We start from the raw sequence: 27,805 nt of genomic DNA, 5'->3' as shown, positions 1-27,805 counted from the left end.
CCCTGCACCAAGCCGCCCTGCTTTTGCTTTGCTCCTCCCGCCCCTTTGCACAGCCACTGGGGGCCCGGCCAGGCCAGCTCCCCGGGCCCCCGTCTCCGACGGAAACGCTGCAAGCCACCTGCTGCCCCGGCCAACACAAGCGCTTGATGGACGTCCGGAGCGAGGCAGAGCGGCCAATGGGCGGCTGAAGCTCGGGGCCCGGAGAGGGCGGGCTTAGAACGCTCCCCGGGAGTGCGCGAGAGAGGCGGCGCGCGCGTGTGTGTGTCTGTCTGTCTCGTGCTCCTGTTCGGCTCTTCTGCTGCCCGCCCGCAGGTAAGGAACGGCGGCGCCCCGCCGGTCGCTGCCCCAGAGCCCTCTCCCTGCCCGTGAAGCCGGGTGGTATTGGATGAGGCCGGATGTTGCAGCGGGGGCTGGCTTCTCGGCCGCTGTAGTTCCTCAGATGCTCCCTTAGGTTTGCAAATGACTTCTCTCTGCTCGGAGCAGCCCCCGCTAACGGAGGGAGCCCGGAAAGGAGTTGGTGGGCCCCCTTTGTTCTGCAAAATGCTTGTTTGCTCTGCTAAGCGGGTGTTTGAAGGAAGCTGGGGGTCGTTCAGTGCGACTCCGTGGAGCAGTGCGTTAGTTGGGTCAAGCAGAGAAATTAACAAGAACATAAAATAATCTGACTGGGTCTTGTTTGCATTATGCGGAGCCCTGTCGGGTCCAGGATGGTAAACTCGCTACTAGTTTGTAGACCAAATAGGCTTTCAGCTGTGATTAGTCATTTGCTGGATTGATGTGGGAGCTTGCCCTTGAACGAGGAAGTGCTTGTAATAAATGTAGTTGCCTTATGCAAATAGTTACTGCAAAGCCCTGCCTTGCAGGTCAGATAACTGCTCTGCACTGGATGTCATAGATGCAAGTGTCAAATTATCAACAAACCCCTGTGTATGTCTTGGGAAGACTTGGCTGCACTTGCACCACACTCCCACAAACACACTTGCACAGCCTTAACTTTATGCATCCGAAGAAGTACTCCTGTTCTTTTAGCCTTAACTTTGTCTTTAGTCCCGTTAACTACTCTGAATAAAGTTATGTTCCTGCAGGATTGGGGCCTACATGTGTCAGAATTGTTGCAGTCAGGTTTGAAGCAGCAGAATGAGAATCTGCAGAGATTTCCCCCCCTCTCGGATGCAAAAATCTGTGGAAATTTAGCCCCTTCTTTAGGCAGAAAGCCCACTCCCCTTTTATGCGAGAGTTTGTTGAGGAATTACAGCCTCAAGCTGTGATCTCAGATCACATTAGGTTGGGCCATCCTGGACTGGAGCACATTAGGGAAACCTCAAGATGGTGTTGGGGAATTAAGTGAGGCACACTCTGCATTCCTGGTGCTGAATTCAGTTCATTCTTGGATCAACTCAAGAAGTGAGGAGAGGACTGGTCTCCTTGATTCTGGGGCTGTTGGGGACCCGTTCACCGCTATTGTAGGCTAGGTACAGAGTTCTACAGCTTTTGTGACATGCAGGGAATAACTGGTGCCTTGGTCCCCACTTGTGACCACACATCCCAGAATGTCGCCTGAGCCAATCCTGTACCTTGTAGAGAGGCTCCCAGGACAGGTGTTATTTATGGGAGGGGTTGCTTTGTTCACAACCCCTTTGCATTGGCAAAGGAGGTGCAAAAGGGCCAAATGAATTGTGCTCTCTGTCAGTAGTGAACCAGTCCCCTAGCATCATGTGCTTAGAGTGCCATGTTTTTAAAGAGATCCATGGCTGTGATCCTGACCTCTTGTGGACAAGAGAGATCCCATAAGAGATGGGGTGTAAACCTCCCAAAGCCACAGACAAATTCCTATCAGAGCACTTGCAGTCTGCCTTCCTGTGTTCCCCTGGTAGTTTCAAAACAGGAAGTGAAACTACAACCGATTGGTTCTGTGTTGCCATGGCCGCCTCCTGTATTTCCCTAGAATGCTTCAGTGCAAGCACTGACCCAGACTGACAATAGTTGTACAGTCATGAATGTCTTAAAGACATAGGGTGACCAGATGTCCCGATTGTATAGGGACAGTCCCGATGTTTGGGTCTTTTTCTTATATAGGCTCCTATTATCCCCCACCCCCATCCTGATTTTTCACACTTGCTGTCTGGTCACCCTATAAAGACACTAAGGAGTTGCCAGACTGCACAGCACTTACACTAGACTTGTGTCTTTTAACTTTATAATTCTTGTTCATCTGTGTAGATTACCATGGGATACAGTGTGTATGAAAGTCAGGACAAGGTGGTCTTTGAATAAAGCACTGGATTGGGGGTTAAGAGCGCTAGATTCAATTTCCAGCTCACCCACAACCCCTCTTGGGCATGTTGCTTAGGGAGGGATTTTCATAAGTGATTTAGGAGCCCAAGTACCATTGACTTTCTAAATCACTAAAGTGCTCTTGAAAATCCTACCCATTTTCTCTCTGTGCCTCATTTCCCCATCTGTAAGAATGGGGACAATGCTTTGTTTTTATGTCTTGTCTGTTTAGCTTGTAAGCTTTGGGGCAAGTAGTCTTAGTATGAGTATGTCTGCACCGGAGCTGCAAGTGTGATTTCCCGCTCAGCAGATATGCTAATGCACTAAAATGGTAGTGGAGCCATAGCTGCATAGGGTAACTGCCTCCAATACGTACCCTTGAGCAAGGGGTTCCTGTGAGAGGGACCCCTACAAATAAATCAATGCACTTTAAAAAAAAAAAAAAAGAGCATGTGATATCAGAACATTATGGTTCTCATAACTTATTTTGCCCACACCTGCAACTTAAACTATGGCTCTGATCCTCCCCAAATTAAAATCACCCACTTGGGATTGACCTCAGGGAGCACTGGCACTCCCTGCCCTTTTCAGGAAGTAATATCTGTAAAGTTATTCTGGGTAAAAAATTAAGCTGGCTTGAGCCAGAGCGAAAGAAGGTGGGTGAGGAAGTATCTTTTATTAGACCAGCTTCTGCTGGGGGTGGGGAGCTGACACAGCACTCTTCCTAAGGTCAGAGAAAGTCCCTTGTGCACATGCATCAGGACAGGGGCTTTGTTGTGAGTCCAGGGTGTTAGCAGCCAGCCTTGAGGTGACCTGTTCTGATTGGCACCCAGGTGCTGTGGGTTTGAGTCCTGCCCTAGGCAGCCTTCTGGCTGAGAGCGTGTGCTGTGCACACTAGTTGCTCTCTGCCTGTCTTTTGCCAGGACTCCCTCTGGAAGTCTTGCCCTGAAAGCGAAGTTTCCAGTTTAAGATCCAGTATCTCAAAGTGCTGTTACAGTCACATGCAGACTTATATTTTACTCTTAAAAGGACTGTCAAGGAAAACGGAGGAGACGTGAAGGACAATGTAGGAGGTCCAGTCAGCGGTCAGTGTGCTTTGGGGTGGCTGGCATGACTTAATAGTCCCTCTGTCTTGGTCAGCCCCTGCGAGCAATAGCTTGGGCCACTCAGTGACCTGTCCATCCTTGTGACTCAGCCCGGTCACTTGGAGCATCACCCCTTTCAGGGTAACAAAAAAGTCCAAACAAAACCTAAATCTAACGAACTTATATCAGGCTTTCCGCCCCCAGTCTGGGCTCAGCAGTCCCTGCTCCTTTACTCCCAAGCTTACATCTCCCTTCCTGCCCCCTGTGTTCCAGGCAGGGACCCAGCATTAAGTAGCTACAGACTGCTTGGATCTATTGCTGATGCTTGTCTGGAGGCACCTTTCACACAGCTGCATTGTCTTATGTGCGTTACTCCCCAGAGCTCTATCACCTCAGGCAGCTTCCTTCCAGTCTGGTAGTGAGGGGCTTCCTTAGTGTTCATAGCCATGCCAGCTGTTAGTCACAGCTGAAGAAGTGACTCATCCATCTATTAACTCCTTCCTGGCTGCTACACGGATACAGCTGCAGCACATCTGGTGAAGACACTCTATGCCAGGGGTCGGCAACCTTTCAGAAGCGGTGTGCCGAGTCTTCATTTATTCACTCTGATTTAAGGTTTAGTGTGCCAGAAATACATTTTAATGTTTTTAGAAGGTCTCTTTCTATAAGTCTATAACATATAACTAAACTATTGTTGCATGTAAAGTAAATAAGATTTTTAAAACGTTTAAGAAGCTTCATTTAAAATTAAATTAAAATGCAGAGCCCCCCCAGACTGCTGTCCAGGACCCGGCCAGTGTGAGTGCCACTGAAAATCAGCTCACGTGCCGCCTTCGGCACGCGTGCCATAGGTTGCCTACCCCTGCTCTATGCCAACGGGAGCGAGGTCGCCTGTTGGCATATGTCAAGGCTCCTTCCCCACTCTGAACTTTAGGGTACAGATGTGGGGGCCTGCCTGAAAACTTCTAAGGTTAACTATCAGCTTAGATCTGGTCCGCTGCCACCACTCCCAATGTGCTAATTCCCGTCCCTGGGTAGCCTTGAGAGACTCTTCACCAATTCCCTGGTGAGTACAGATCCAACCCCCTTGGATCTAAAAACAAGGAAAAATCAATCAGCTTCCTAAAAAGAAGGCTTTTAATTAAAGAAAAAGGTAAAAATCATCTCTGTAAAATCAGGATGGAAAATAACTTTACAGGGTAATCAAACTTAAAGAGCCCAGAGGAACCCCCTCTAGCCTTAGGTTCAAAGTTACAGCAAACAGAGGTAAACACCCTAGTAAAAGGTACATTTACAAGTTGAGAAAACAAAGATAAAACTAACTCGCCTTGCCTGGCTGTTTACTTACAAGTTTGAAATATGAGAGACTTGTTCAGAAAGATTTGGAGAGCCTGGATGGATGTCTGGTCCCTCTCAGTTCCAAGAGCAAACTCTCCCCCAAAACAAAGAGCACAAACAAAAGCTTTCCCCCCACCAAGATTTGAAAGTATCTTGTCCCCTTATTGGTCCTTTGGGTCAGGTGTCAGCCAGGTTACCTGAGTTTCTTAACCCTTTACAGGTGAAAGGATTTTGGAGTCTCTGGCCAGGAGGGATTTTATAATACTGTACACAGGAGGGCTGTTACCCTGCCCTTTATAGTTATGACACGCCCCCCCAAATCACAGATAGTGTTGGACAGCCGGTTCCACACTGGCTGTGATTTCTTCCTGGAGCTCTAGGAGAAAACAGAGTTAATAAGACACATGCACCTTTAGACATACTACTGATTATATAAAAACTAACAATATGTCCCACATTCCAAGAACAATTTTTAACCAGTTGATTCTGGGAAACTTTCCTGGGAGAGTGCATCAGCCACTTTGTTAGAAGCTCCTGAAATGTGTTGTATTTCAAAATCAAAATCTTGGAGAGCTAAACGCCACCAAAGAAGTTTTTTGTTATTCTCCTTGGCGGTATGAAGCCACGTTAGCGCAGCATGGTCGGTTTGTAGTTGGAAACGCCGTCCCCAAACGTATGGGTGTAGCTTTTCCAGCGCGTACACAATGGCGTAGCATTCCTTTTCGCTGATTGACCAGTGGCTTTCCCTCTCAGACAGTTTCTTGCTGAGAAACACGACAGGATGGAATTCTTGATCTGGTCCTTCCTGCATTAAAACTGCTCCCACACCCCGCTCGGACGCATCTGTGGTTACTAGGAATGGTTTGTCAAAGTCTGGGTTTGTCAAAAATCACAGCCAGTGTGGAACCAGCTGTTCAACACTATCTGTGATTTGGGGGGCATGTCAAACTTAGCACAGGGTCAGACATGAGTGTCGCCTTAAGCTGGTTAAACGCCTTTTGACACTCATCAGACCACTGAACTGCATTTGGCTGTTTCTTTCTGGTTAGGTCTGTCAGTGGGGCAGCGATTTGGCTGTAGTGTGGTACAAATAGCCTATAATATCCGGCCAAGCCTAAGAAGGATTGGACCTGTTTCTTAGACTTTGGAACCGGCCACTTTTGGATAGCATCCACATTGGCCTGTAGGGGATTTATAGTTCCTTGACCCACCTGGTGCCCCAGGTAAGTCATTCTGTTTTGGCCTATTTGACACTTTTTAGCCTTAACAGTTAGTCCTGCCTGCCTGATGCGCCCAAAGACTTTTTCCAGGTGCTCCAGGTGTTCTGCCCATGAATCAGAAAAAATGGCCACATCATCGAGGTAGGCAACTGCAGATTCTCCCAATCCCGCTAGGAGACCATCTACAAGTCTTTGCATTTCGCATTCCGAAAGGGAGTCCATTGAATTCATACACCCCTGCCTGGGTGACGAAGGCTGACCTTTCCTTGGCGGGTTCATTTAGAGGTACTTGCCAGTACCCCTTGGTTAAGTCTAAGGTAGAGATGAATTAGGCATGTCCCAATTTCTCCAATAGCTCATCTGTGCGTGGCATTTGGATAGTTGTCAGGACGAGTTACAGCATTTAGCTTACGGTAGTCCACGCAAAAGCATATTTCCCCATCTGGTTTGGGAACTAGAACTACTGGAGATGCCCATGCACTATTAGAGGGGGGATTATACCCATCTGTAGCATGTCCTGGATCTCCCTTTTTATAGCAGTTTGGGCATGAGGTGACTCCCGGTAGGGTGGGGTTCTAATAGGGTGAGCATTACCTGTGTCAATGGAGTGGTATGCCCGTTCGGTCCGTCCTGGGGTGGCTGAGAACATTGGCGCAAAGCTAGTGCACACCTCCTTGATCTGCTGCCGCTACAGACGTCCAAGGGTCGCGGAGTGGTTCACCTCTTCCACACCACCGTCACTTTTTCCTTTATAGTAGACTCCTTCAGGCCACTCTGCGTCATCTGTTTCCTGGGCTGTAAACTGGAAAACCTTTAATTCTCTGGAATAAAAGGGCTTAAGAGAATTAACATGGTATATCTTAGGATTTATGTTGGAGGTGGGGGATGCTATGAGATAGTTAACAGCTCCTAGGCGCTCCTGGACCGCGAATGGTCCTTCCCACAACGCTTCCATTTTATGGGCCTGGAGCGCCTTTAAGACCATGACTTGGTTTCCTACTTTGAAGGACCATTCTCTGGAATGTTTATCATACCAGGCCTTTTGCTCTTCCTGAGCATCCTTTAGGTTTTCTTTAGCAAGGGCTAGAGAGTGTCGGAAGGTGCTTTGTAGGTTGCTTACAAAGTCTAGAATGTTAGTTCCTGGAGAAGGCATAAACCCCTCCCATTGCTGCTTCACCAACTGTAATGGCCCCTTAACCTCGCGGCCATACACAAGTTCAAATGGTGAAAACCGTAAACTGGGATGTGGTACAGCCCTGTAGGCAAAAAGCAACTGCTGCAACACTAGGTCCCAATCATTGGAGTGTTCATTTACGAATTTACATATGGCCCCCAAAGTTCCATTAAACCTCTCCAGCAGGCCATTGGTTTGATGGTGGTAAGGGGTGGCAACCAAGTGATTCACCCCATGAGCTTCCCACAGGTTTTCCATGGTCCCTGCCAGGAAATTAGTTCCCGAATCTGTAAGGATGTCGGAGGGCCAACCTACCCTGGCAAAAATGTCTGCTAATGCCTGGCACACACTTTTAGCCCTGGTGTTGCTTAAGGGTACTGCTTCCGGCCATCGGGTAGCAAAATCCATGAAAGTCAGTATGTACTGCTTTCCTCTGGGTGTCTTCTTTGGGAAAGGACCCAGAATATCCACAGCTACTCGCTGAAATGGGACCTCAATTATGGGTAGTGGCTGGAGAGGGGCTTTAACCTGGTCTTGGGGCTTTCCCACTCGTTGGCACACCTCACAAGACCGGACATAATTAGCAACGTCCTTGCCCATTCCCTCCCAGTGGAAGGACTTCCCCAACCGGTCCTTGGTTCTGTTCACCCCAGAATGGCCACTGGGATGATCATGGGCTAAGCTCAAGAGCTTTACCCGATACTTAGTGGGAACTACCAACTGTCTTTGAGGATGCCAGTCTTCCTGGTGCCCACCAGAAAGAGTCTCCTTGTATAAAAGTCCTTGTTCTATAACAAACCAGGATCGGTTAGAAGAGCTGAGAGGCGGTGGGGTGCTCCGCGCCGCCGCCTAAGCTTTCTGAAGGCTGTCATCTGCTTCCTGCTCGGCCTGGAACTGTTCCCTTGATGCTGGAGACATCAGTTCCTCCTTGGACTGTGGACTGGGGCTTGGTCCCTCTGGAAGCGATGCAGGTGCTGGGGCTGTTTCCGTTGACTGTGAACTGCTGTCCGCTGGTGCACTATGTGGTATTTCAGGCTCTGGCTGAGCCTCTTGGGTAGGGTTATCTGCTGCTTCTGCCAGTTCAGGCTCGCTTGTGCCCTCTGGCATTGGAGTTGTAGACGGGTTTGCAAACGCTGTACTCAGTGCTGGCAATGGTTCTGGTGCTGGTTGTGTTGCCAGTTCCAGTTCTGGGACTGGCTTTGGCTGGGTCTCTGGGATTGGATCCACTACGGCTGTTGCAGTTGTTGGCAGGGGATCCGGTTCCACCACCTCTGTCTGGGTCTCTGGTAACACAGACGGGGCACCGGTGGACGGCTCAGGAACAGGGATGGGGGTGAAAGCTTGCTTAGCCTGGCTGTGGGTGACCATTCCCACCCTCTTGGCTATCTTCATATGGTTGGTCAAGTCTTCCCCCAGCAGCATGGGGATGGGATAATTGTCATAGACTGCAAAAGTCCACATTCCTGACCAGCCCTTGTACTGGACATGCAACTTGGCTGTAGGCAAGGTTACAGACTGTGACACGAAGGGTTGAATTGTCACTGTAGCCTCTGGGTTGATGAGTTTGGGGTCCACTAGGGATTGGTGGATAGTCGACACTTGTGCCCCAGCGTCCCTCCAAGCGATAACCTTCTTTCCGCCCACTCTCAAGGTTTCCCTTCGCTCCGAGGGTATTTGAGAGACATCTGGGCCTAGGGATCTTTGGTGTGATTGGGGTGTAATGAACTGTAATCGGTTGGGGTTCTTGGGGCAGTGGGCCTTTATATGTCCCAGTTCATTACATTTAAAACATCGCCCTGCTAAGGTATCACAGGGGCGATGTTGGTTGGTGGAGACTGGTGTGGTGGGGTGAGAAGGCGCCTGGGGTTTCCCTTGGGATGTAGGTGGGGCCTTGGGTTGTCCCCTGTGGTAAGGTTTGGTTTTGGGTTGCCCCTTCTGATATTCGCTCCAACTGCTACTAGTTTTTTTCTTTTCTGCCACCTCCATCCATTTGGCTCCAATCTCCCCTGCCTCGGTTACAGTTTTGGGCTTCCCATCTAGGATGTACCTTTCTGTTTCCTCTAAGAACTGCTCCATTTTCACTAGGAAAAACAGATCTTCCAGAGATTTAACATTTGCTCCTGATACCCAGGCCTCCCAATTTTTCCCAATGTGGTAGGCATGTCGGTTAAATGACACGTCTGGTTTCCACCTTAGGGCTCTGAACCGCCGACGGGTATGCTCGGGTGTTAACCCCATTCTGATTCTGGCCTTGTTTTTAAAAAGTTCATAACTATTCATGTGTTCCTTAGGCATTTCAGCCGCCACCTCTGCTAAGGGTCCACTGAGCTGCGGCCTCAGCTCTACCATGTACTGGTCTGGAGTGATGCTGTACCCCAGGCAGGCCCTTTCAAAATTTTCTAAGAAGGCCTCAGTATCATCGCCTGCCTTGTAGGTGGGGAATTTTCTGGGATGGGAAGCGGTACCCGGAGAGGGGTTGCTAGGGTTGGCTGGATTATTCTGCCTAGCCCTTGCTAATTCCAGTTCATGCTTCCTCTCTTTTTCCCTCTCCTCCATCTCTTTTTCTCTCTGCTCCATAGCTCTCTCATCAGCTTCTTTCTCGAGTTTTTTTTAATTGGAGCAGTCTCTGATGTTTCCTTTCATTTTCTTCTGCTTCTAGTCTGGCCAGTTCTAGTTTGTTAGCTGCTTCACTGGTAGTCCTTTTCCTGTTTTCTTGTGCTGGGCCACACCCCTCTGCAGTTCACTGAAACTGGGATGGATTCGGCTCAGGGCTGCTTAGGTAACAGAGACTTTCTAACTAGCTATTCCCGAGAGGTAGAAAGGAAAAAAAACAACTCAGCTTGTAAATTCCTTTTACCAGCTGATTGCTCACTACTTGAACCCTTCTCTTAACAAAGACCCTTGTTAAAAAAACTTAACACCTCTGCATTCAGGTAAGGATAGATAAGATATGCATCTGCCTTCAGCTCTGCTTTCCAAGCAGCTAGAAAGGAGAAAAAAACATCTTACTGGCTTTTGGTTTAAAATGATCCCACTGCTCTGCCACCATGTCAAGGCTCCTTCCCCACTCTGAACTTTAGGGTACAGATGTGGGGCCCTGCCTGAAAACGTCTAAGCTTAAATACCAGCTTAGATCTGGTCCGCTGCCACCGCTCCCAATGTGCTAATTCCCTTCCCTGGGTAGCCTTGAGAGACTCTTCACCAATTCCCTGGTGAGTACAGATCCAGACCCCTTTGGATCTTAAAACAAGGAGAAATTAACCATTCCCCCTCCTTCCTCCCACCAACTCCTGGTGGATCAAGATCCAACCCCCTTTGATTTTTCCTTGTTTTTAGATCCATCAGGTTCTTAAAAAGAAGGCTTTTAATTAAAGAAAAAGGTAAAAATAATCTCTGTAAAATCAGGATGGAAAATAACTTTACAGGGTAATCAAACTTAAAGAGCCCAGAGGAACCCCCTCTAGCCTTAGGTTCAAAGTTACAGCAAACAGAGGTAAACACCCTAGTAAAAGGTACATTTACAAGTTGAGAAAACAAAGATAAAACTAACACGCCTTGCCTGGCTATTTACTTACAAGTTTGAAATATGAGAGACTTGTTCAGAAAGATTTGGAGAGCCTGGATTGATGTCTGGTCCCTCTCAGTCCCAAGAGCAAACTCTCCCCAAAAACAAAGAGCACAAACAAAAGCTTTCCCCCCACCAAGATTTGAAAGTATCTTGTCCCCTTATTGGTCCTTTGGGTCAGGTGTCAGCCAGGTTACCTGAGCTTCTTAACCCTTTACAGGTGAAAGGATTTTGGAGTCTCTGGCCAGGAGGGATTTTATAATACTGTACACAGGAGGGCTGTTACCCTTCCCTTTATAGTTATGACAGCATAATAAAATCACCCCCACGAGCAGCAGAAGCTCTGTCTCCGCCAACATAGTGCTGGGCACACTAGCGCTTATGTCAGTGTAACATCTCTGAGGGGGGTGGAATATTCACATCCTTGGGTTTTGCCAACATAAGCAGTAGTGTAGACAGATCCTAAGCAGCAGCATTGGGGCAATGTAATCACGCTGCATGCTCCTTGCCTGTGTCCTGAATGGTAGGACTGAAGCTATGGCTACACTAAAGTTTACAGATGTAAACTCTAATGTAGCTGCTCTAATTACTTAATTACTCCAACCCCCTGTTAGAGGGCTTTCCCTCCACCCTCCCACTTCCCTAGTTCTTGTCACGCAGACAGCAAGCTGCAAAAGACCAGAAGTCCGAAGTGCAGACAATGGAATGTTTATTGGGGTTAATTTCCAGCAAGCATGATTCCAATTTTCCCACCCACTTCCTGTTTGACCCCAGTTTATATAGTAATATTCTCAGCTATACCTTAACCAGTCATTTTACTGAAATGTAACTAACCAATCCTAACATAGTGTAACATAATTCTCTAACCAATTATATCCCACTACCCTAATTAACTTACATCTAGCAAAATTCATTATCCAGCTAACAAAAATGAAAGCACCAGACAGGTTAACAATAGAAAAGTGGGGGCCATAAAGATAAAACAATACAGAAATGAGGGTTTCACAACCACAACCATTGATCCTATTGGGATCCAGGAAACCACAACCATTGATAGGTGACTTCTTGCCAGACAGGATGCTATCAAACCACGTTTTCTTTAACCATCTTAAGATCTCTTACTTTATCTGGTTGTGATGGGCACTATCAGGACAGGATCATCTTCCTAACAGCCCAATAGCACCTTATTTCAGTGTGGCTGGTTTGGAATGGGAGGATGTGACCGTACACTTCCCAGTTTTATGGCTGCCCCTGCTACTTAGCCAAAGGCCTTAGCCAAAGAACAAGGCCTCAGACTATCCTAGTGAGAGAAGGCCCAGACACAGGCGGACTGTGATTTTGATTCTTTGTTTTATACCTCTATTCTATAACTAGCTAAATGATAAAAATACACCTAAATTCTAAAGTACAGGCCTTTACAGGCAGGCCTGCATTTCCCCCCCCACCCCACCCCCTTCCTCCTGCACGCGAGTGATGGTAGCTATGTTGGCGGGAGAAGCTCTGCCGTGGACATAGCACTGTCCACACCTGCACTTGCGTCGTCATAAATGATGAGAGTAGCTAATTCACACCCTTGAGGGACATAATTTATGTCAACTTAAGCTGTAGTGTGTACATCGCCACGTTGTGATGAAAGAAAAGCAAGTAGCTTCGACTCATCAGTAGTTCTGATCAAAGGAGTTGCTTAGTAACAGGAAATGGAGTTTCAGCTTTCTGCAGTAATTCAGACAAGAGCTCACCCCTGCTCAAAGTGCTGTAGTTGCTGTGAAAAAGCGTGTGAAGAAGATGTCAGATGCTAAACATTTGTGTCCTGCCCTTTTTAAAACAGAGCAAACCTCAAATGATATCTCCCCCCCCCCCCCCCCAAAAAAACCAAACAAACCTGCAATAGAAAAATCAAGCAATGCACACGCAAGCCGAGGGATGTGCTGGCCACGCTTCCTGCAGCCCCCATTGGCCTAGAGCGGTGAACCGCAACCAGTGGGAGCTGCGATTGGCCGAACCTGCGGACGCGGCAGGTAAACAAACCGGCCCGCCAGGGGCTTTCCCTGACAAGCCGTGTGCCAAAGGTTGCCGATCCCTGTGTCAGATGCACAGTTTTAATAGAAAAAGTTTTCAGTTTTTCAGAGGATTTTTTTTCAATAAAAATTTTCTGAGCAGCTCCAATTATTATTATTATGAGACTGTAAGCTCTTTTTGGTAGGGACCATCTGTTTTTCCTGTGTTTGTACAGTGCCTTGCACAGTGGGCCAACCTGCAATATAAAAGTTAACTAATAACAACAGCTGTTTTTTTTTTTTTTTTTTTTTTGCTGAATTGATCTTCTCTCTCCTAGGTGCGAAGCAAAGATGGGGTTTGCTGAGGACAAGGTTTATGAGTACATTAGGGAATATATGTCCGAATTCCATCACATCCGGGTGCTCCAGCTGATTCGCTATCTGCCGTGTCTCTCTGATGCAGACAGGGTAATTCTTTCTTTATTCTTTAACTCGGTTTTCTTTGAACCTGCCTTGCTAGTTCAGGTGCACATGTGTGGGAAAGGGGCTGGGGTGACAGTAGATATCATCCCTCCACAGCTCTAACCTCCTGTCTCGCGGAACCAACAGCTTCACCCAAAACTGAAAAATGCTCAATGGGCTAGATCAGTTTCCTAAACTTGGGACGCCGCTTGTGTAGGGAAAGCCCCTGGCGGGCCAGGCCGGTTTGTGTACCTGCCGCGTCCGCAGGTCCGGCCGATCGCGGCTCCCACTGGCTGCGGTTCGCTGCTCCAGGCCAATGGGAGCTGCGGGAAGTGACGGCCAGTACGTCCCTCGGCCCGCACCACTTCCAACAGCTCCCATTGGCCTGGAGCAGCGAACCACAGCGAGTGGGAGCTGCGATCGGCCGAACCTGCGGACGCGGCAGGTAAACAAATCGGCCCGGCCCGCCACAGGCTTTCCCTACACAAGCGTCATCCCAAGTTTGGGAAACACTGTGCTAGATCAAAGCTTAGAACACCAGTGTACGAATAGTTGGGAAGAACAAATAGAAAACAACAAGCTAAACTGCTCTAGATTCCTGGTCAGAACTATCAACCCTGACAGGCTGGAGATCGAACTTGTAACCTCCAGAGCTAGAAGCATGAACTGCTACAGCTTGAGCTAAAGAATCAAGTCTCTCATGGAACTAGGCTCACACCCTGTATGGTGCAGGCACAGAGACGGGACACATAATGCATGCTGGCCAGTGGGTTACACTTCCAGGTCCCTCATCACAGGGTGATGTGCAAAACTAAGGCAGTCTCTTGCCAGATACAGAATTGGTGGCTGCAAACTAGAGGTGGATACTGGGAGGCATAAAGCCCAGTCCAAACCCAGAAGGGAGTAGCCATGCAGCCAGTGGGACACTGATGCCAGAATCGTAACTAGGAGGGAGCACAATACAGTCTCAGATATATTTTTTTTAATACTGAAAAGTGAAGAGGGGTGGGGACGGGAGACACAGAGATGACATTATGTTACCCAGCAATCTGTCACTGGAGCAGCCGTGGACACTCCTGCCATGTCCAGTTCCAACCCCAGCATGAAACGCCCCTGTCCTGGGCAGGACACCTGAGAAGTCTGTCTTGTTTTTAAGGAGTCTGTCTCTCTCTCTCTCTCTGTGTGTGGATTGTGCTGCCAGTAAAGAAGAATTCTTGGCTTGAGCTCTGTGTGTGGTAAGAAAGAGGGAGAAAACCACTAGGTGTGGGAGTGTTTTGTGGCAGCTAAGTCTATAGCTGCTGCTGCTCAGGAAGTCTCTGTCTAGTTAGAGCAGGACGCTGCTTTCTGCAGCCTGGGCTCTCTGTCTGCATCTCAGGGACAGCCTGTGGCCACTGCAGTTCATGGAGACTATGGTCTTGGCATGCACGGCTCTATTCTGACTAGCAGGCGGGCAGCTGAACCTCAGTCACTGATCCCCTCCCCCTCCTTAGCTTCCCCTCCCCCCCCACCCCAAAAACCTTGAAAGGTAAAGGGAGAGCCGTACAGCAGGGTTTGAAAAATAGTGCCCCTTCCTGCCCCCCCCCTTCCTTACTCTGTTCCCTCCTCCCTCTGCTCCTGCTGCTCTCCAGCCTTCTCCAACGTCCAGAGCTCCTGCTGGCTGCAGTCCTCCCGATAGGGAGGTGGGGTGTAGGCTACAGCATAGAGAGTGCTCAAGGTTGTGTGAGCTGTAACTGCTTCCAGCCCTCCTGCTCTGGCATCCCTCCTTTCCGAGCTCCCCACTCCTGCCCTGCGGCATCCCTGCTTGTCCTGCCTCTGCGCAGACGTGTTACCATCCTGCCTTGCAATTCCCTTTGCTGCTTGACCACGGGGCCACCTCCTAGTGCACAACACAGAACTCTGCCAAACTGCGCCGCGACTTCATGACGGAGCCTCGCCTCCCCGGAGCTTCATCTCGCCCTGAGCAGCCCTGCCAGCTGACTCCTGGCTAAATTCCTCTGTCTCAGCGGGACCCCAGGTGCTGAGCTGCCGAGAGCTTTGTCTGACTCCTGCTGGGACTGATGAAACGCCCCCTAGCCGGCCCCTTTCTCAGTGTTCTCTCCCTGCTGATTTTTAGGAAGAGATCGAAGCCTACGACGACAGGAAAGGGAACGAGCACGCCGTGTGGAAGCTCTTCGACTACTTGAAATGCAGGAGTGGCTGGGTGAAGGAGCTCATTGAGGCACTCAGGAAGAATAGGCACCATGATCTCGCAGACAGGGTTCAGCGCAAGTACGATGCTCACCAAGTCTGTAAGTTGCCTTGCAGTACCTGTCCCTTAGTACCTGCTGCGCTCCCTTAACTGCTCGGCCCTGGGGCTCTCTTGAGCATCACCACGGTATCTCAACACCTCACAGTCTTGACTGTGAGGTAGGGCAGGCCTGTTATCCTCTAGGTAGAGGGGGGCCAGGTTGTCAGAGGGGCCTAAAGCTGCCAGTAGACACCTCGTGGGATTTGCGAAAGCACCGAAGCCGGTTTCAGCACCAAACTCCCATTGAAATCAAATAAACACCTCTGAGGATCTGGCCCTAAGTGACTTGCCCAGGTCACACTGGCAGTCTGTGGCCGAGCTGGGATTTGAACTCTGGGCTCCCAAGACCCAGGCTAGTGCTGGGAATGGGCGACAGGGGAGGATCACTTGATGATTACCTGTTCTGTTCATTCCCTCTGAAGCTCCTGGCATTGGCCACTGTCGGAAGATGCTGGGCTAGATGGACCTTTGGTCTGACCCAGTATGGCTGGTCTTATGTTCTAACCACTGGGCAATCCTTCCTCCATTGAAACAATACTGTTTCTTTCCCATTTCCTGGAAGTCTCTCTTTGGAGCGATCACTGCTGTCATTAGGAGGGTGTATGTTTTAAATATACAACTCCAATCAATTGTAGAGACCAGCACCAGTAACAAAGCCTGACTCCTCCATCCCTCCTGCCCGCAGGGTTAATAAATTAACCCCAGCCTTTCACCCACTTACCCCTCTCCCGATCCACCTCCTTCTTGAAAGCTTGGTGATGCATCTGCTCTGGAAGTCAGCAGGTCCTGGCTGTGCTAGCAGGTTCCAAAGCTGAGGGCTTCTCCTCAGAAACAGCATCTGCCCCTTCCCCTGGTTAAAACCTACGGGCTGCTGGCCCCAGCTGCTCAGTTGATCTCATCTGCAGTGGCACCGCCCAAGGAGAGGGGCGGGAAGCCGGCACCCAAATCACTGAGATTGAATCCCACATGTAGAATTGCGGGGTACAGGGGTAAGGTGGCTACTCTACCTTTGTGCTGGGGTTTCTGAATAGCTGAAGCTGCAGCCCCATGTTGTCCGCTTTGCAGTAATTTAGACGCGAGGTGACAGAGACCTGCATAACTGTAGTGAGGTCTGGCCCCCCTTCAAGTAGGTTGTGACTTTTCCTTCCAACTTGCAGATTGGTGTCACAAACATCCGGCAAACACACTCAGTGCAGGGAGCAGCAATAAACCTCACCAGGTCTTGTGACTGCCTCGGCCAACCTACGAGCGCTTGCTCATGGGCTAACTCTTAGCCTTGTCCAAGCTTCCGTCTCTGCTAGGCATGGGGTAAATGCCACTGCCACACACCAGTGGGTTGGGTAAGATGGGGAGAGAACCCTGAGCATCATCCACATAGAAAATATGGACCGTGGGCCCTTCACATACTAGCAAGTCCACCTTGGATGAGTGGCGTGGTAGAATGGGACCTCATGAAGGCAAAGGGGTTCAGCACAGGATCCTGTCTGTCCTGGCATGCTTGGCTCTGGTGCTCAAGCTAATGGTCCCTTCCAGGGACAAATGGGAGAGGTCTGGTGGCAATAAGGTCACCTTCTGGAATCCACCTGTGCTACAGCCTGGCTTTGAGCTTCAGGGGACGCTGCAAGCCCCTCTCCTCATCTGCTCACCTGGAGCGGCGCCTGGCTGATCAGCGAGGGGGTGGAGGCTGAGTTGGGAGAGGATTCTGCAGGAGGTCAGTAGTTCTTGGTTTCTCTGGAGGTGATCTGTGCCCTGCCCTGTGTATAGATTGTATTTGAACTTGTATCTTTTTGTAATGAGCCAGGGCTTGGTGTGCCAAACAGATATAAATGCTCCGTAGCCTAGGTGAGATGAGGTGGGGTCTCAGCCTGGTTGCTAGGGGACGTATCCATTTCACAGGAAGTGCTGTCACAGTGACAACAACTGTTCATTGACTGTCTCAGCTGAGGGCTGGGGGGTTAAATGAGCCACAGAGAGTGAAAACTGCTCTCTCCCTCTGAGTGACGGTACCTTTGTTGGTGGTGCCTGGTTTCCCTCTGACTAGACAGAATGCTTCCCACTCCAGTGCTAAAGTCAACCCCTGCCAGTACTCCCCATCTCCCATATTGCCGATCAATTCAAATATTCTGTGCTCACTCTTCCTGTAGGTCCTCGGAGCAAGGCACCACTTCCTGCGGTGCATAACTCTCTGCCCAGCTACGCGTCCGTTTGCTCTCCGATGCCACCACCGACTGCTAATCCTGATCCTCGGTGCGCTGGCCCCACCTTTGCGAACAATCCCCACACGCCTCCGTTGCCTAGGCAGCCAGCAAGTCTCCCAGGGCCTGGCACACCCCTGCCTCTCCAGACGAATCCGTCAGGAGCGGAAAGCTGCCACGACCTGGGAGACTACAATATTCCTGTGCAAGAAATGGAGCCGATGGCAAAGCAAAAGGTTTGTTGGTCTCTGAGAGTGTCCTGTGGTGCCAGATCTCTTGGGTTTGGTTGACAAGAACCTGACTCTCAAAACTTGGCCGAGTTCCTGCCTGTGTCCCAGCCCCCCTGCGCTGTTCTGACCGCTCAAAGGGGCTAGAAGCAGCCAGATCTAGCTGCCCCGCAGGGTGCGGGAGCACTCAGGTGGCACAGTGCCAGCATCCCTGGGTCCTGCACTGCTCCCGTTCCATCCAAAGCAGATGCGCCTCAGCCTGGTGCACATGGTCCAGAGATTCAGGCTGTTACAGCCAGCTGCCTGATCCCCACCTTTGCTTCTCTCTCTCTCCGGCTGGTGCTGCCATCGCTCCAGCCATGGAGAAGTGGCTGCAGCATGTGCCGGGTACCCTGTCAGTCACGTTCTCTCTCCGGATGTAGCTGTTCCATTCTGCATGCCCCGGCACACGGCGATTCCCTCTGGTTAAAAGGCGATCTCGGTGCTAGGGAAGTGCTGGATTGTCACCCTCTAATTCCCACAGGCCTCGAGGCGGGGGGGAACCCAGAGCGACTCCCTCCAAGGCTGAGGAAGAAAGCTAGTCTCCATGTCCATTCGGTCCTTGCTTCTCTCCGGAGTTCAGCGACCAGGGTAAAACACCCCCTCCAAGGGGCCCTGCCTGTCAACCGGGGCTTAGGGATAGAGGCAGCGCTGTGGAGAGAGGAGTTTGGACACCAGGGCTCCGTCTCCTTCAGAACACTTGGGTCAAAACAAGGCCTGGGGGTCTGTCTGTCCAGCGCCTCGCACGAGGGAGCCCCCGTCCCAATTTGGGCCCAGAGAATAATTCTCTTATGGTCTAAACACATCTCGGTTTTCCTGTCAGGTTACAGAAGATGCCCTGACCCCATGGAGGGAAGCTCCGAGTTTCCAACCCGCTGGGAACGCAGCACTAGCTGATCTCAGGGCATCACAGGAAGGCAGTAACCATGGAGATGGTCTGGCCCCAGCAGCAGTCCATTTATCTCCTGGATCACCAGCGGGACACCTGGCTTGTGGGGGGATGCCCAGAGGAGAGGTGGAAGTGGCTCAGCCAGGCAGACCAGTACCCGACCCAAGAGGACAGAGTCAGGACTGGGCCGGCCGCCAGCAGCATCCGGTCTGTGTGAGTGGTGGGTATTTTGGGAACATGAATCACCTGAACGTTGGGAACAGCAGAAAGGCATCCGTGCCTGGAGAGCCTGTTCAGAGAGGGGAGCCGGCCGCCGCTCCTAGCCCAGAGGATTTCATGAACCAGCCAGAAGAGGTTTACTATTCTTCTTTTGAGTGCTCTCCCCTGGCTTCCGGTGCCAACAGAGCTGTCCACGGGGATAGGCAGCAGGCTGGAGATTCGCTCCGGGAACAGAAGATTCAGGCTTTGCAGGGTTACGAGAATGGGAACCTGACGAGCAGCATGGTGGATGTTCATGACCCTCTCCTCCTGCAGACCCAGTTTGATGCAGAGCAGAAACGTGCCCAGGGACAGAGAGACCATGGTGGAGAGAGGGATGCGTTTCCCCTACACCAAATCAGAGATTCTGCACAAAGCACATGCAGTTATGGTGATGTGGGAGCCATCAAAGGAAGGGCTGACTCTAGTTCTGCAATCGGATCAGTGCCTGCCTCTCAGACAACAAGCACAATCCCAATGGACCTCAGTGAGGATGCGACTGCTCGTGATTTGGGAGCATTACATCTCGGCACAACACACTCGGCCAGTTCCTCTGAAAAACTGGCTTCAGGCCCCTCCACTGGACCTTCCCAGGGGATTCCTGAGCAGAACCCAGGTAGCAGCATCAATTCCCACTGTGGTGGACGGTTGGAAGGGTGCCTAGCAGATACCCCGGGAGTTGCCAGTGGACCAGCAAACAGCAGGGGTAAGAGCTTTCCCCATCAGTATTCACACAGGGGCATTTTAGTCTGGTCCTGCTGCAAAGGGGGCAGCATCTTCAACACCGGGGATGAGTTGGGGCCATTGAAACCTGTGATCAAAATTGCACTGGCTTCCAGCTGCAGTGGGAATTGCAGTGTCCGTATGCCACTGGCTTCTCCTACCCCCAAGCAGAATTTGTTGGGGGCGGGGAGGTACACTTAGAGGTGCATCCAAATCAATGCAAGGCTGTTCTTGGTATTGTACCACTCCCCTCCACGTGAAACTGGCTGGCCCACTCGCTGGCTAAGAGCGGCCAAAGCTGGATTCCTCACAGCTCATCAATGCTGTGGTGGGGCCAAGGCTGTGCCAGGCTTGGGGAAGGAGGCAGCACCATGTGCGTTTTGAAGCACAAAGCCGCCACTGGTTTCCCAGCGATGTGCTAGCAGGGGAGGGAGGAATGGGGCTGACCACCTTGCTAGTTCTGGAGTTTCCTGTTGCCCCACCCAGAAGGCTAAAACCAGACTTTGCCTGTGTCAAGAGAGGGTCCCTCCCATGGTGTCTCTGAATTCACAGTCCTCCTCCCCCCAGTGCCTGGGCCCCAGGCAAAAGTAACCTGTTAGTACAATTTCCCTGTAGGAAACAGATGTACACCCAAAACTGAGGGACAGTCTCTTGGCCTAGTTACACACCTGAGACTTGGGCCCAGTTTGTCAATAGGTTTGCCAACCTGCGCTGCCAGGGAAAAACAGGCCAAATGTGGTGATGCCACCTGAGACCAAGCCAAACTTGGCTGTCTTGGACTGAGTTTCGATTTGGGTTTGAACTCGGAGTAGAGGGAGGTGTCGACCTCCCATGAACCAAAACCAGAAAATGGCTCCCCATGAACCCCTGCAAAGTGGAGATGCTGGTTGTAACAAGAGAGTGAATGTGACTGTTGCTATCTGTACCAGCCCAGCTGACTTCTTTACAAAGACTCTCCCCAGCAGTAGGTCCAGGTTGTAGAGTTGTGTTACGCACCAGAGCGCTGTGAGAGACAGAACCAAGAGAGAGCCCCACAGCACTCTGGTCAATCCAGCTGCTCCCTGTGGTCCAGGCCGAGGGCCAAACACCTTGCTCGGCGCCTGAAGGTACTAGAGAGATGAGTTTGGGAGCCAGCGAGCTTCATCAACGTGGGAGGTAGAAAAGAGAACTATAAGCTGGAGCCCTTACTACCTTTCAGTGGGAGGACGGGGAGAGGGATGGGGTGTGAAGGGTGGGGCTGTGCATGGTGTTGGCAGCAGACGGATGTTACCGAGGATGCTGTGTAGCATTTCCAGTTACCTGTCTACCTGGAATTGACCAAACCTCTGAGCTCAGATTGTAGTACAATGGAGGTTACTAAATGCCTGACCTGAGTCCATTCCTTAGTGTCTCTCATTAGACCAGCGGTTCTCAAACTGTGGGTCAGGACCCCAAAGTGGGTCGTGACCCCAATTTTAATGGGGTCACCAGGGCTGGCTTAGACTTGCTGGGGCCCAGGGCCAAAGCCCAAACCTGAGGGCTTGGACTTTGTCCCCCTAGGGTGGCGGGGCTTGGGCGGGCTTAGGCTTCGGTCCCCTCTCCTGGGGTCCTGTAGTAATTTTTGTTGTTAGAAGGGGGTCATGGTGCAGTGAAGTTTGAGAACCTCAAATGAGGTTGAATCCCACATGTAGAATTGCGGGGCACAGGGGTAAGGTGGCTACTCTACCTTTGTGCTGGGGTTTCTGAATGGCTGAAGCTGCAGCCCCATGTTGTCCGCTTTCCAGTAATTCAGACTCGAGAACCTCCGCGTTAAACCCATCACCCTGTGCCCCACAGTCACACTCCCGGTCTCTTTCATGGACCTGCTCCAAAGCTCTCTGAAGTCACTGGGGGGCGTCTTTCCATTGACATCAGGGCCCTTTGGCTCAGACCCCTGTTGCACACATGGTTTGTTAACAATGCACTTCGTGTCTGGCAGTCCTAATGCAGAATGACCTCCTCCCCTCCCTTTTTGTTTGGAGCAGGTATAACATTTCCCCCCCTGTACAAGGAAACCAAGAAACATGGCTTCATAAAGAGGCACCAGATAAGAGAGACTCCTCCTACCGTGGAGACTACCCCCTCCCTTGAACTGGGACTTTCCCATTGTTAATAGTGAAATATTGTGTGTATGGGGGGGAAGGAGCTTACAATTCCCATTCATTTCCCACATCCTGATTAATACACATTGTGCCTTGTTCCCCTCCAGATCCTCAAAGCAAAGTCCAGATTCCAGCTTCTGCAGCTCACGTGCTACATCCAGCTTCAACTCCTGGGCCCAGCAACGTTCTTCCAACCGGTTCCCCCATCTATCCCAGTACGACTGGAGTTCTCAAGCTCTCCAATGCCAGGCCTGCTGTGGAATTCTCTGACCTTAGTGACTTCTCCTCTACTGCTGTGATTCCACCTAGTTCGCCTAGATTGCCTTCTGACCCGTCAGGGCCAGCATTCAACAGCGACCTGGGTGAGCTGAAATCTCCCGTCCAAGAGCGCGAACTGCCAACGAGAGACACAGACAGCAGCAGCACCTCCATGCCAAAGGAGAATGTAGGTTGTCACATGTGTTCACCTTGATCCTGTTGTACACAACGCCCCCAAATGGTCTTGTGCTGCCCGAGCTACTGTCTCCCGCAGAACCGTAGCCTTTCAGAGAAACTGCCAAACAAACTCCTTTAACCTGGACCCTTTCTGCAGGTTTTTTCTCTCCATTCTCCTTGCCCCGTCCCAGAGCTTTGTTTAAACTGAGTGAGGTTCTAATGGTAGAATCGGGCAGCACAGTCCGTAATTGTAGCTATGAAGGGCTTGAGCCAAAGCCCACTGAAGTCGGTGGAAAGACTCTCATACCCCAAAGATTGGCAAGGCCTGTTTTGTAGGTCACCTAGTCTATCCCTTGGCATAGGGGAGTAAACAAGATTGCATACTCTAGTGGCTTGTACAGTCTTCTGTGTCCAAAATGATGGGGCCTCCCCCATTTTCCTTGGCAGGTAGATCTCACCGTTAGGAAGCTTCCCCTTCGACAGCCTGGAATTTCATCTTCTTAACTTCATCCCAACCTTCCTGGTTAGATTCCTGCGCATTGCACTGAATACTTCCCCTCCCACCTTGGTGGTTACAGTTTGTAAATGTTTGTTGGATCAGGTGTTGAACCTCCCTCCTGGCTGTCCCCAGGGCCTTGTCTACGCTTGGAAGTGGCCCCGATTGCAGCCGTTGGTGTGGCTGCCATGGGGCAAGACACAAGGGAAGTGGAGATTTGCCCCAGCCAAGCTGCCCGTTAACTCTTCTCCCCTTTGTTTGTAAATCAGTCCCTCCAGCCTCGTGCTCGTTTTAGCGGCTAGTGGCTCAGTTCCCCCCCTCCCCGCAGTTTATCTACCCTTCTTCCACCTTTTCCTCTCCCTCCCCAGCCCAAAGGGTCCTCCAGAGCCCTGATAACTCCTCTCCCCGTCCCTCAGCCGAGGGGAGCTAGCTACGACCTATGTTCCCTGTAAGCTGCGCACTTGGGCGACCGCGCAGGAGAGATTCAAATGCCGCCCAGCTGATTAGCAGAGCGGGCACAGCCGGCAGCCTGTGTTCAGGTGCCCCTCCCCCCACCTTGCTCCATCCTGCAGCTGCTCCTGGGACCCTCCTGCTGGCTGCGCAGAGCGAGGGTGGGATGGGGGGGGAGGAGGATGCTGATGACAGGGTGTCCCCAGCCCCCGTACCCAATCTCCGCAGAGCAGGGCAGAGGGGACAGCCTGGCTCAGGAGGCCTCAGAGTGTTCAGTGAGTGTCTTAAAGAGACAGTGCCTGGCTTTCCCCAGTAGCCAGCATACACACTATCTCTCTCTCTCTGTCTCTCACTCTCACACACACACACACACACACACACACACACACACACACACACACACNCACACACACACACACACACACACACACACACACACACACACACACACACACACACACACACACACACACAGTCTCTGTGTCACATGCGCACACACGCTATGTCACACACTATCTCTCACACACAGTCTCTGTGTCAAACACACTGTCACACACACCATTTCACACACACACACACACACACACACAGTCTCTTTCACACTCAGTTCCCAACACATACTTTTATTATTGGTACTTCCTGCAATGCACATATATTCTCTGTAATTTTATTCTTTCAAAGTGTGTTATTTTAGTGTTTTGACTGGTCTATGCATTTCATGATTTTTATTTCTCTTAGACTTAAATGTAATTCTTTGAGTAGAGAGTTCTATAATGCCTAACCTGTCCTGGCTGGAGTAACTATCCCTACGGTAACTTTTTAAATATATATATTTTATCTAAGATTTTTGTTTCTACTGGTGGCACAGATCCACACATACCTCAGTGCACATAACAAAATGTATTCCGCACATGGATGGAAAACATTAAAGGGAACATTGGCTACAACCCCTCCTTCTGAGCCATGCAGTGTTGGGAGGGATGGCTGTTAGCCTGGGGGCAGACTGAAGCTGGGTTTGCAGCACTCGGCCCCGAAGCAGGAGGTGGGTGCCATCAGTGCTTCCAGTGACATGCTTCAGTTTGTGTCTAACTAGTCCCTGTTGTTGTCTCTTGAAGGCAAATCGAGCGCCAAAGCCCCCTGCTCCAAGTGTGACCCGAACCAGCCCAGGGATCCCTGGGAGCCCAGCTGGCACCACCGCAAGGGAGGCAGGGTGGGAGACCCAAAACGCCTTGCCAGGCCCCCGTGGGGGCTGCCAAGTGTTCTACAGTGAGCCGGATGAAGAGGTGGTGCTCAGCAAGCCAGGCGTGCTAATCTCCACTGGAGGCGTGGAGGAGCCAGCCACGAGGCAGCCAGAGTCACCCGAGACCAATGTCCAATATTCTGGGAGGTCTGATCGCTTCGTCCTCAGCAGCGAGTGCTCTCCGGACAGCAATCCCCTAATGATAAGCGAATCCAGCAGTGCCTGTTCCAGCTCCAGCAGAGCCCAGAGGAATCAGCCTGAAGAGAATCACTACTCCTCTCGCTCTGACCACCGCCCCCAACCTTGGGCTGCCAGCAATGGCCCAAGAAGAGACGAGGGTACCAAAACCAGCAGAGCCTGCCTTCCGCCAGAGAACAGCAGCACCTGGGATAGCACAGCTGTGGGAACTCACGAAGTCCATGTGGTTGAGTATACTAGCGCTGATCTGGGGGAGGCTCCCTGCCTGCGGGATGTAGCCAACGCCTACGAAAACCCATCTCCAGCCAGCACTGGCTCCCTCAGGAGGCTCTCCGGATATTCCGACTCACCTTGGAATTCAGAAGCCCCTCCAGGAAGTTCCCCCCAGAACGATAACCGGCCAAGGCGAGACCGGGATGGGACATCTTTTCCCTTGAAGGACTATATACTGCCAGCTGCCGTTGCTGCTTTCACTTCTGTTGTGGCTTTCCTATTCTATAAGCATCTGCGGAAATAGGAGTCGAGCAGGGTGGAGAGATTGTAGAGCATCACTTCGTTCAGCCACAAAGTCAACAGTAAACTTCATGCTTAGCTTTCTCTTACGTAGGAATTTTAACTGGCATACTTAAGGCTAGTCTGGAGGGTGGAATTTCGAATGCACTATTCAGTCTTTTTTGGAAATGAGGCATGAGGCCTCAGATGCCTGACCCCCTTGTGCTCTTCTCCATCCTTGTTGTCACCAGTTGCCTTCTCATATACTTTCCTTCTCCTGCTGCACCTCAACTTCCCATGCAAGCCGTCGCTGATGGACCCTTACTTGAGACAGTGAAATTCGCAACCCCTTCCGCAGATGCTCATTATCCACACCTGTCTGTGGGCCGGTGCACTGGAAGCGGGGGGTACCAAAGAGACAGGTGGAGGCTTTCTACAAGAGAGAGCATGTTGTCCTGTGAATCACAGGATTCCTACTGACCGCTCTGAGAGAAGGAGTTTCATTTCCTTGCAGAATCTGAAGTGTATGAACATCAAGAAAGCGCAGCTGGAGTCTGCTGCTAGGTTTTGCCCAACTTTAAAATGCTGGTGCATGGAGAGGGGCTGGGCACTAGCTCCTGTGCAGGTACTTGACCAGGGATACTACCTTGAATTCAAACGTGGTCCATTGAGGGCTCTTCTGGCTTTCTCCTCCAGCCAGGCCTCGTGATTGGGTTTGTGTTCACTCTCCCCTTCCTTCTTGCCCTGTGTTTGTGTATGACTGACTGGGACCACAATTCAGGATCCTCTGCTGTCACTGAGTTGAATGGCTGTGCTGCTGGTACAACTATTCACTCACGTAGGGTGACCAGACGTCCCGATAAAATCGGGACCGTCCCGATATTTAAGTGTTTGTCCCGCGTCCCGACTGATCTTTGATCGGGGCGCACTTTGTCCCGATATTTGCTTCGCCAGCAGCACTTAGCTTTTTTTTTTTCTCTCTCTCCTGCTCAGCCGGCACGAGCCCCCCCGTCCCGATATTTTCTTCCTGTCATCTGGTCACCCTACACTCATGGAGGGCTAGCATGAGGCCTGTTTTTGCCAGTCAAATCTCATTGGCAACTAGGCCCTATGCACTGGGGTGATTTCACCCTTAGCGTATACCTCACTGGCTTGAATCCAGACCAGATCAGTAACTTGGTTGTTAACATCTAATGCCTTTTCAGTGCCCTGTGTGAAATGAGCAGGGTCTGAAGATCTCCTGCTCAGCAAGTAACCAAGTTACAAAAATCCCACAGCTGGTCCCACAGGTGGCAGTCCCAGGTTTAAAATGGACCCTGGAGGTTAAATTACCATTCTGTATGCCTACGGGGGGTCTCTCCAGGTTTGAGGCAGGTGGGGAAGTTTGCACTGCCGCTTCCATGCTGTATCTGTTCTGTGACTAAGTAGAGAGGTCAAATTGACTGTCACCTTTCACTAGCACTAAATTCTCTCCCCATGCCTGCCGAGGACACCACTAATCTTGTGGTTTCCCTTCTCCTCTGAGCATACATTTCCCATACCTGTCATGCTGCATAGCTTTAATCAGAGCATGGGATTACATGCAAATGCAGGCGTTGCCTATTGCAGTGCTAGGCCTCCAAATTGTCGGGGCATAGTTCTACTGTAGAATCAGGCTTTAAGTGGAAATAGGGGGTGGGAATTAAGTAGTTTGAGAGAGCTCAGCCACCATCGTGGTGATGGTAATGTATGTAACTGGGGCTGTGGGTCAATTGAAGCAACTCTCCAGCAGGATTCAAGGAACAGAGAATGTCTTTCCAGCTTCACTGCTCCAGCAAGGATGAGGTTTGCTCCTTCTCCTGTTGCATTGTCTCAGTAGTTTTGCTAATGGTTAGGGCCACGATTTTGGCAAGGGTATTTTATTGAAAGTCACGGGCAGGATATGGGACATAAACAATAAATCATGGCTATGTATACAGGGCCAGCGTTAAGGGGTAGCAAACAGGGCAATTGCCCGGAGCCTGCGAAGCTAAGTTACAAGTGGTGGGGCTCAGGCTTTGGCTTCAGTGGAATTTTGAGGAAGTTGCAGAGGCTGCCAGGCTGGGGTCAGGATTTAAAGGGCCTGGAGCTTCCGTGGCTGTGGGGAGCCCTGAGCCCTTTAAATCCCGGGCCCAGCCGCCGGAGCTGCGGGCGGGATTCAAAGGGCTCTGGGCTCCCCGCTGTGGCGGGAGCTCCGGGCCCTTTAAATCCCGGCTCCAGCCTGGGTGCCGAGCTGCGGGTGGGATTCCGAGGGCTCTGGGCTCCCCGGAGGGCAGGGAGCCCAGAGCCCTTTAAATCCCTGCCGCGGAAGCCGTTGTGGTCCGGCACGGTGTACTGGCTCTTGCCGGTATGCCGGACCGGACCGACTTACTTTCACCTCTGCAGCTATGGTCGAGTGGCCATTTATGTGAAACTCCCCAGGTGTCAATGCTGCAAATGCACAGGACCCGACAGTGTTCCCTGTTCCTTGCCCCGCATGAAGTTAATGTTATGGTATAGGTTTTGTACTAAGTACAAAAGCCAGGAAATTGAAAGTTAGACTTCCCAGAGCAGCTGTGTCTCATCCTGGTTTTGACACTGACAACCTCTGTGGCAAGTCACTTTACTTTGCAATTTGAATTTCTCC

The 27,805-nt window shown here is 50.9% G+C and overlaps 1 protein-coding gene across 1 annotated transcript; it reads left to right on the top strand.

Moving 5' to 3' along the window:
- On the top strand, nt 1-27,288 carry MAVS (mitochondrial antiviral signaling protein). Its single transcript, XM_034772456.1, has 7 exons — nt 1-312; nt 12,989-13,118; nt 15,226-15,400; nt 17,544-17,830; nt 18,684-19,713; nt 21,958-22,295; nt 24,347-27,288. Exons 2-7 carry the CDS (start codon nt 13,002-13,004, stop codon nt 25,184-25,186), a joined length of 2,787 nt encoding a protein of 928 aa, XP_034628347.1. The 5' UTR covers nt 1-312; nt 12,989-13,001; the 3' UTR covers nt 25,187-27,288.
- Nucleotides 27,289-27,805: the final 517 nt, after the last annotated feature.

Source organism: Trachemys scripta, chromosome 5 (assembly GCF_013100865.1).
Source record: "Trachemys scripta elegans isolate TJP31775 chromosome 5, CAS_Tse_1.0, whole genome shotgun sequence".
NCBI classification, from domain to species: domain Eukaryota; kingdom Metazoa; phylum Chordata; order Testudines; family Emydidae; genus Trachemys; species Trachemys scripta.
This window is presented reverse-complemented; position numbering and strand designations above follow the sequence as displayed.

Excerpts from the sequence above, each read along its gene's own strand:
- MAVS (XM_034772456.1), top strand. The coding sequence starts at position 13,002 with ATGGGGTTTGCTGAGGACAAGGTTTATGAGTACATTAGGGAATATATG. Across the intron at positions 17,831-18,683 it reads AGCCGATGGCAAAGCAAAAG|GTTACAGAAGATGCCCTGAC; the intron begins GTTTGTTGGTCT and ends TTTTCCTGTCAG. Across the intron at positions 19,714-21,957 it reads TGGACCAGCAAACAGCAGGG|ATCCTCAAAGCAAAGTCCAG; the intron begins GTAAGAGCTTTC and ends GTTCCCCTCCAG.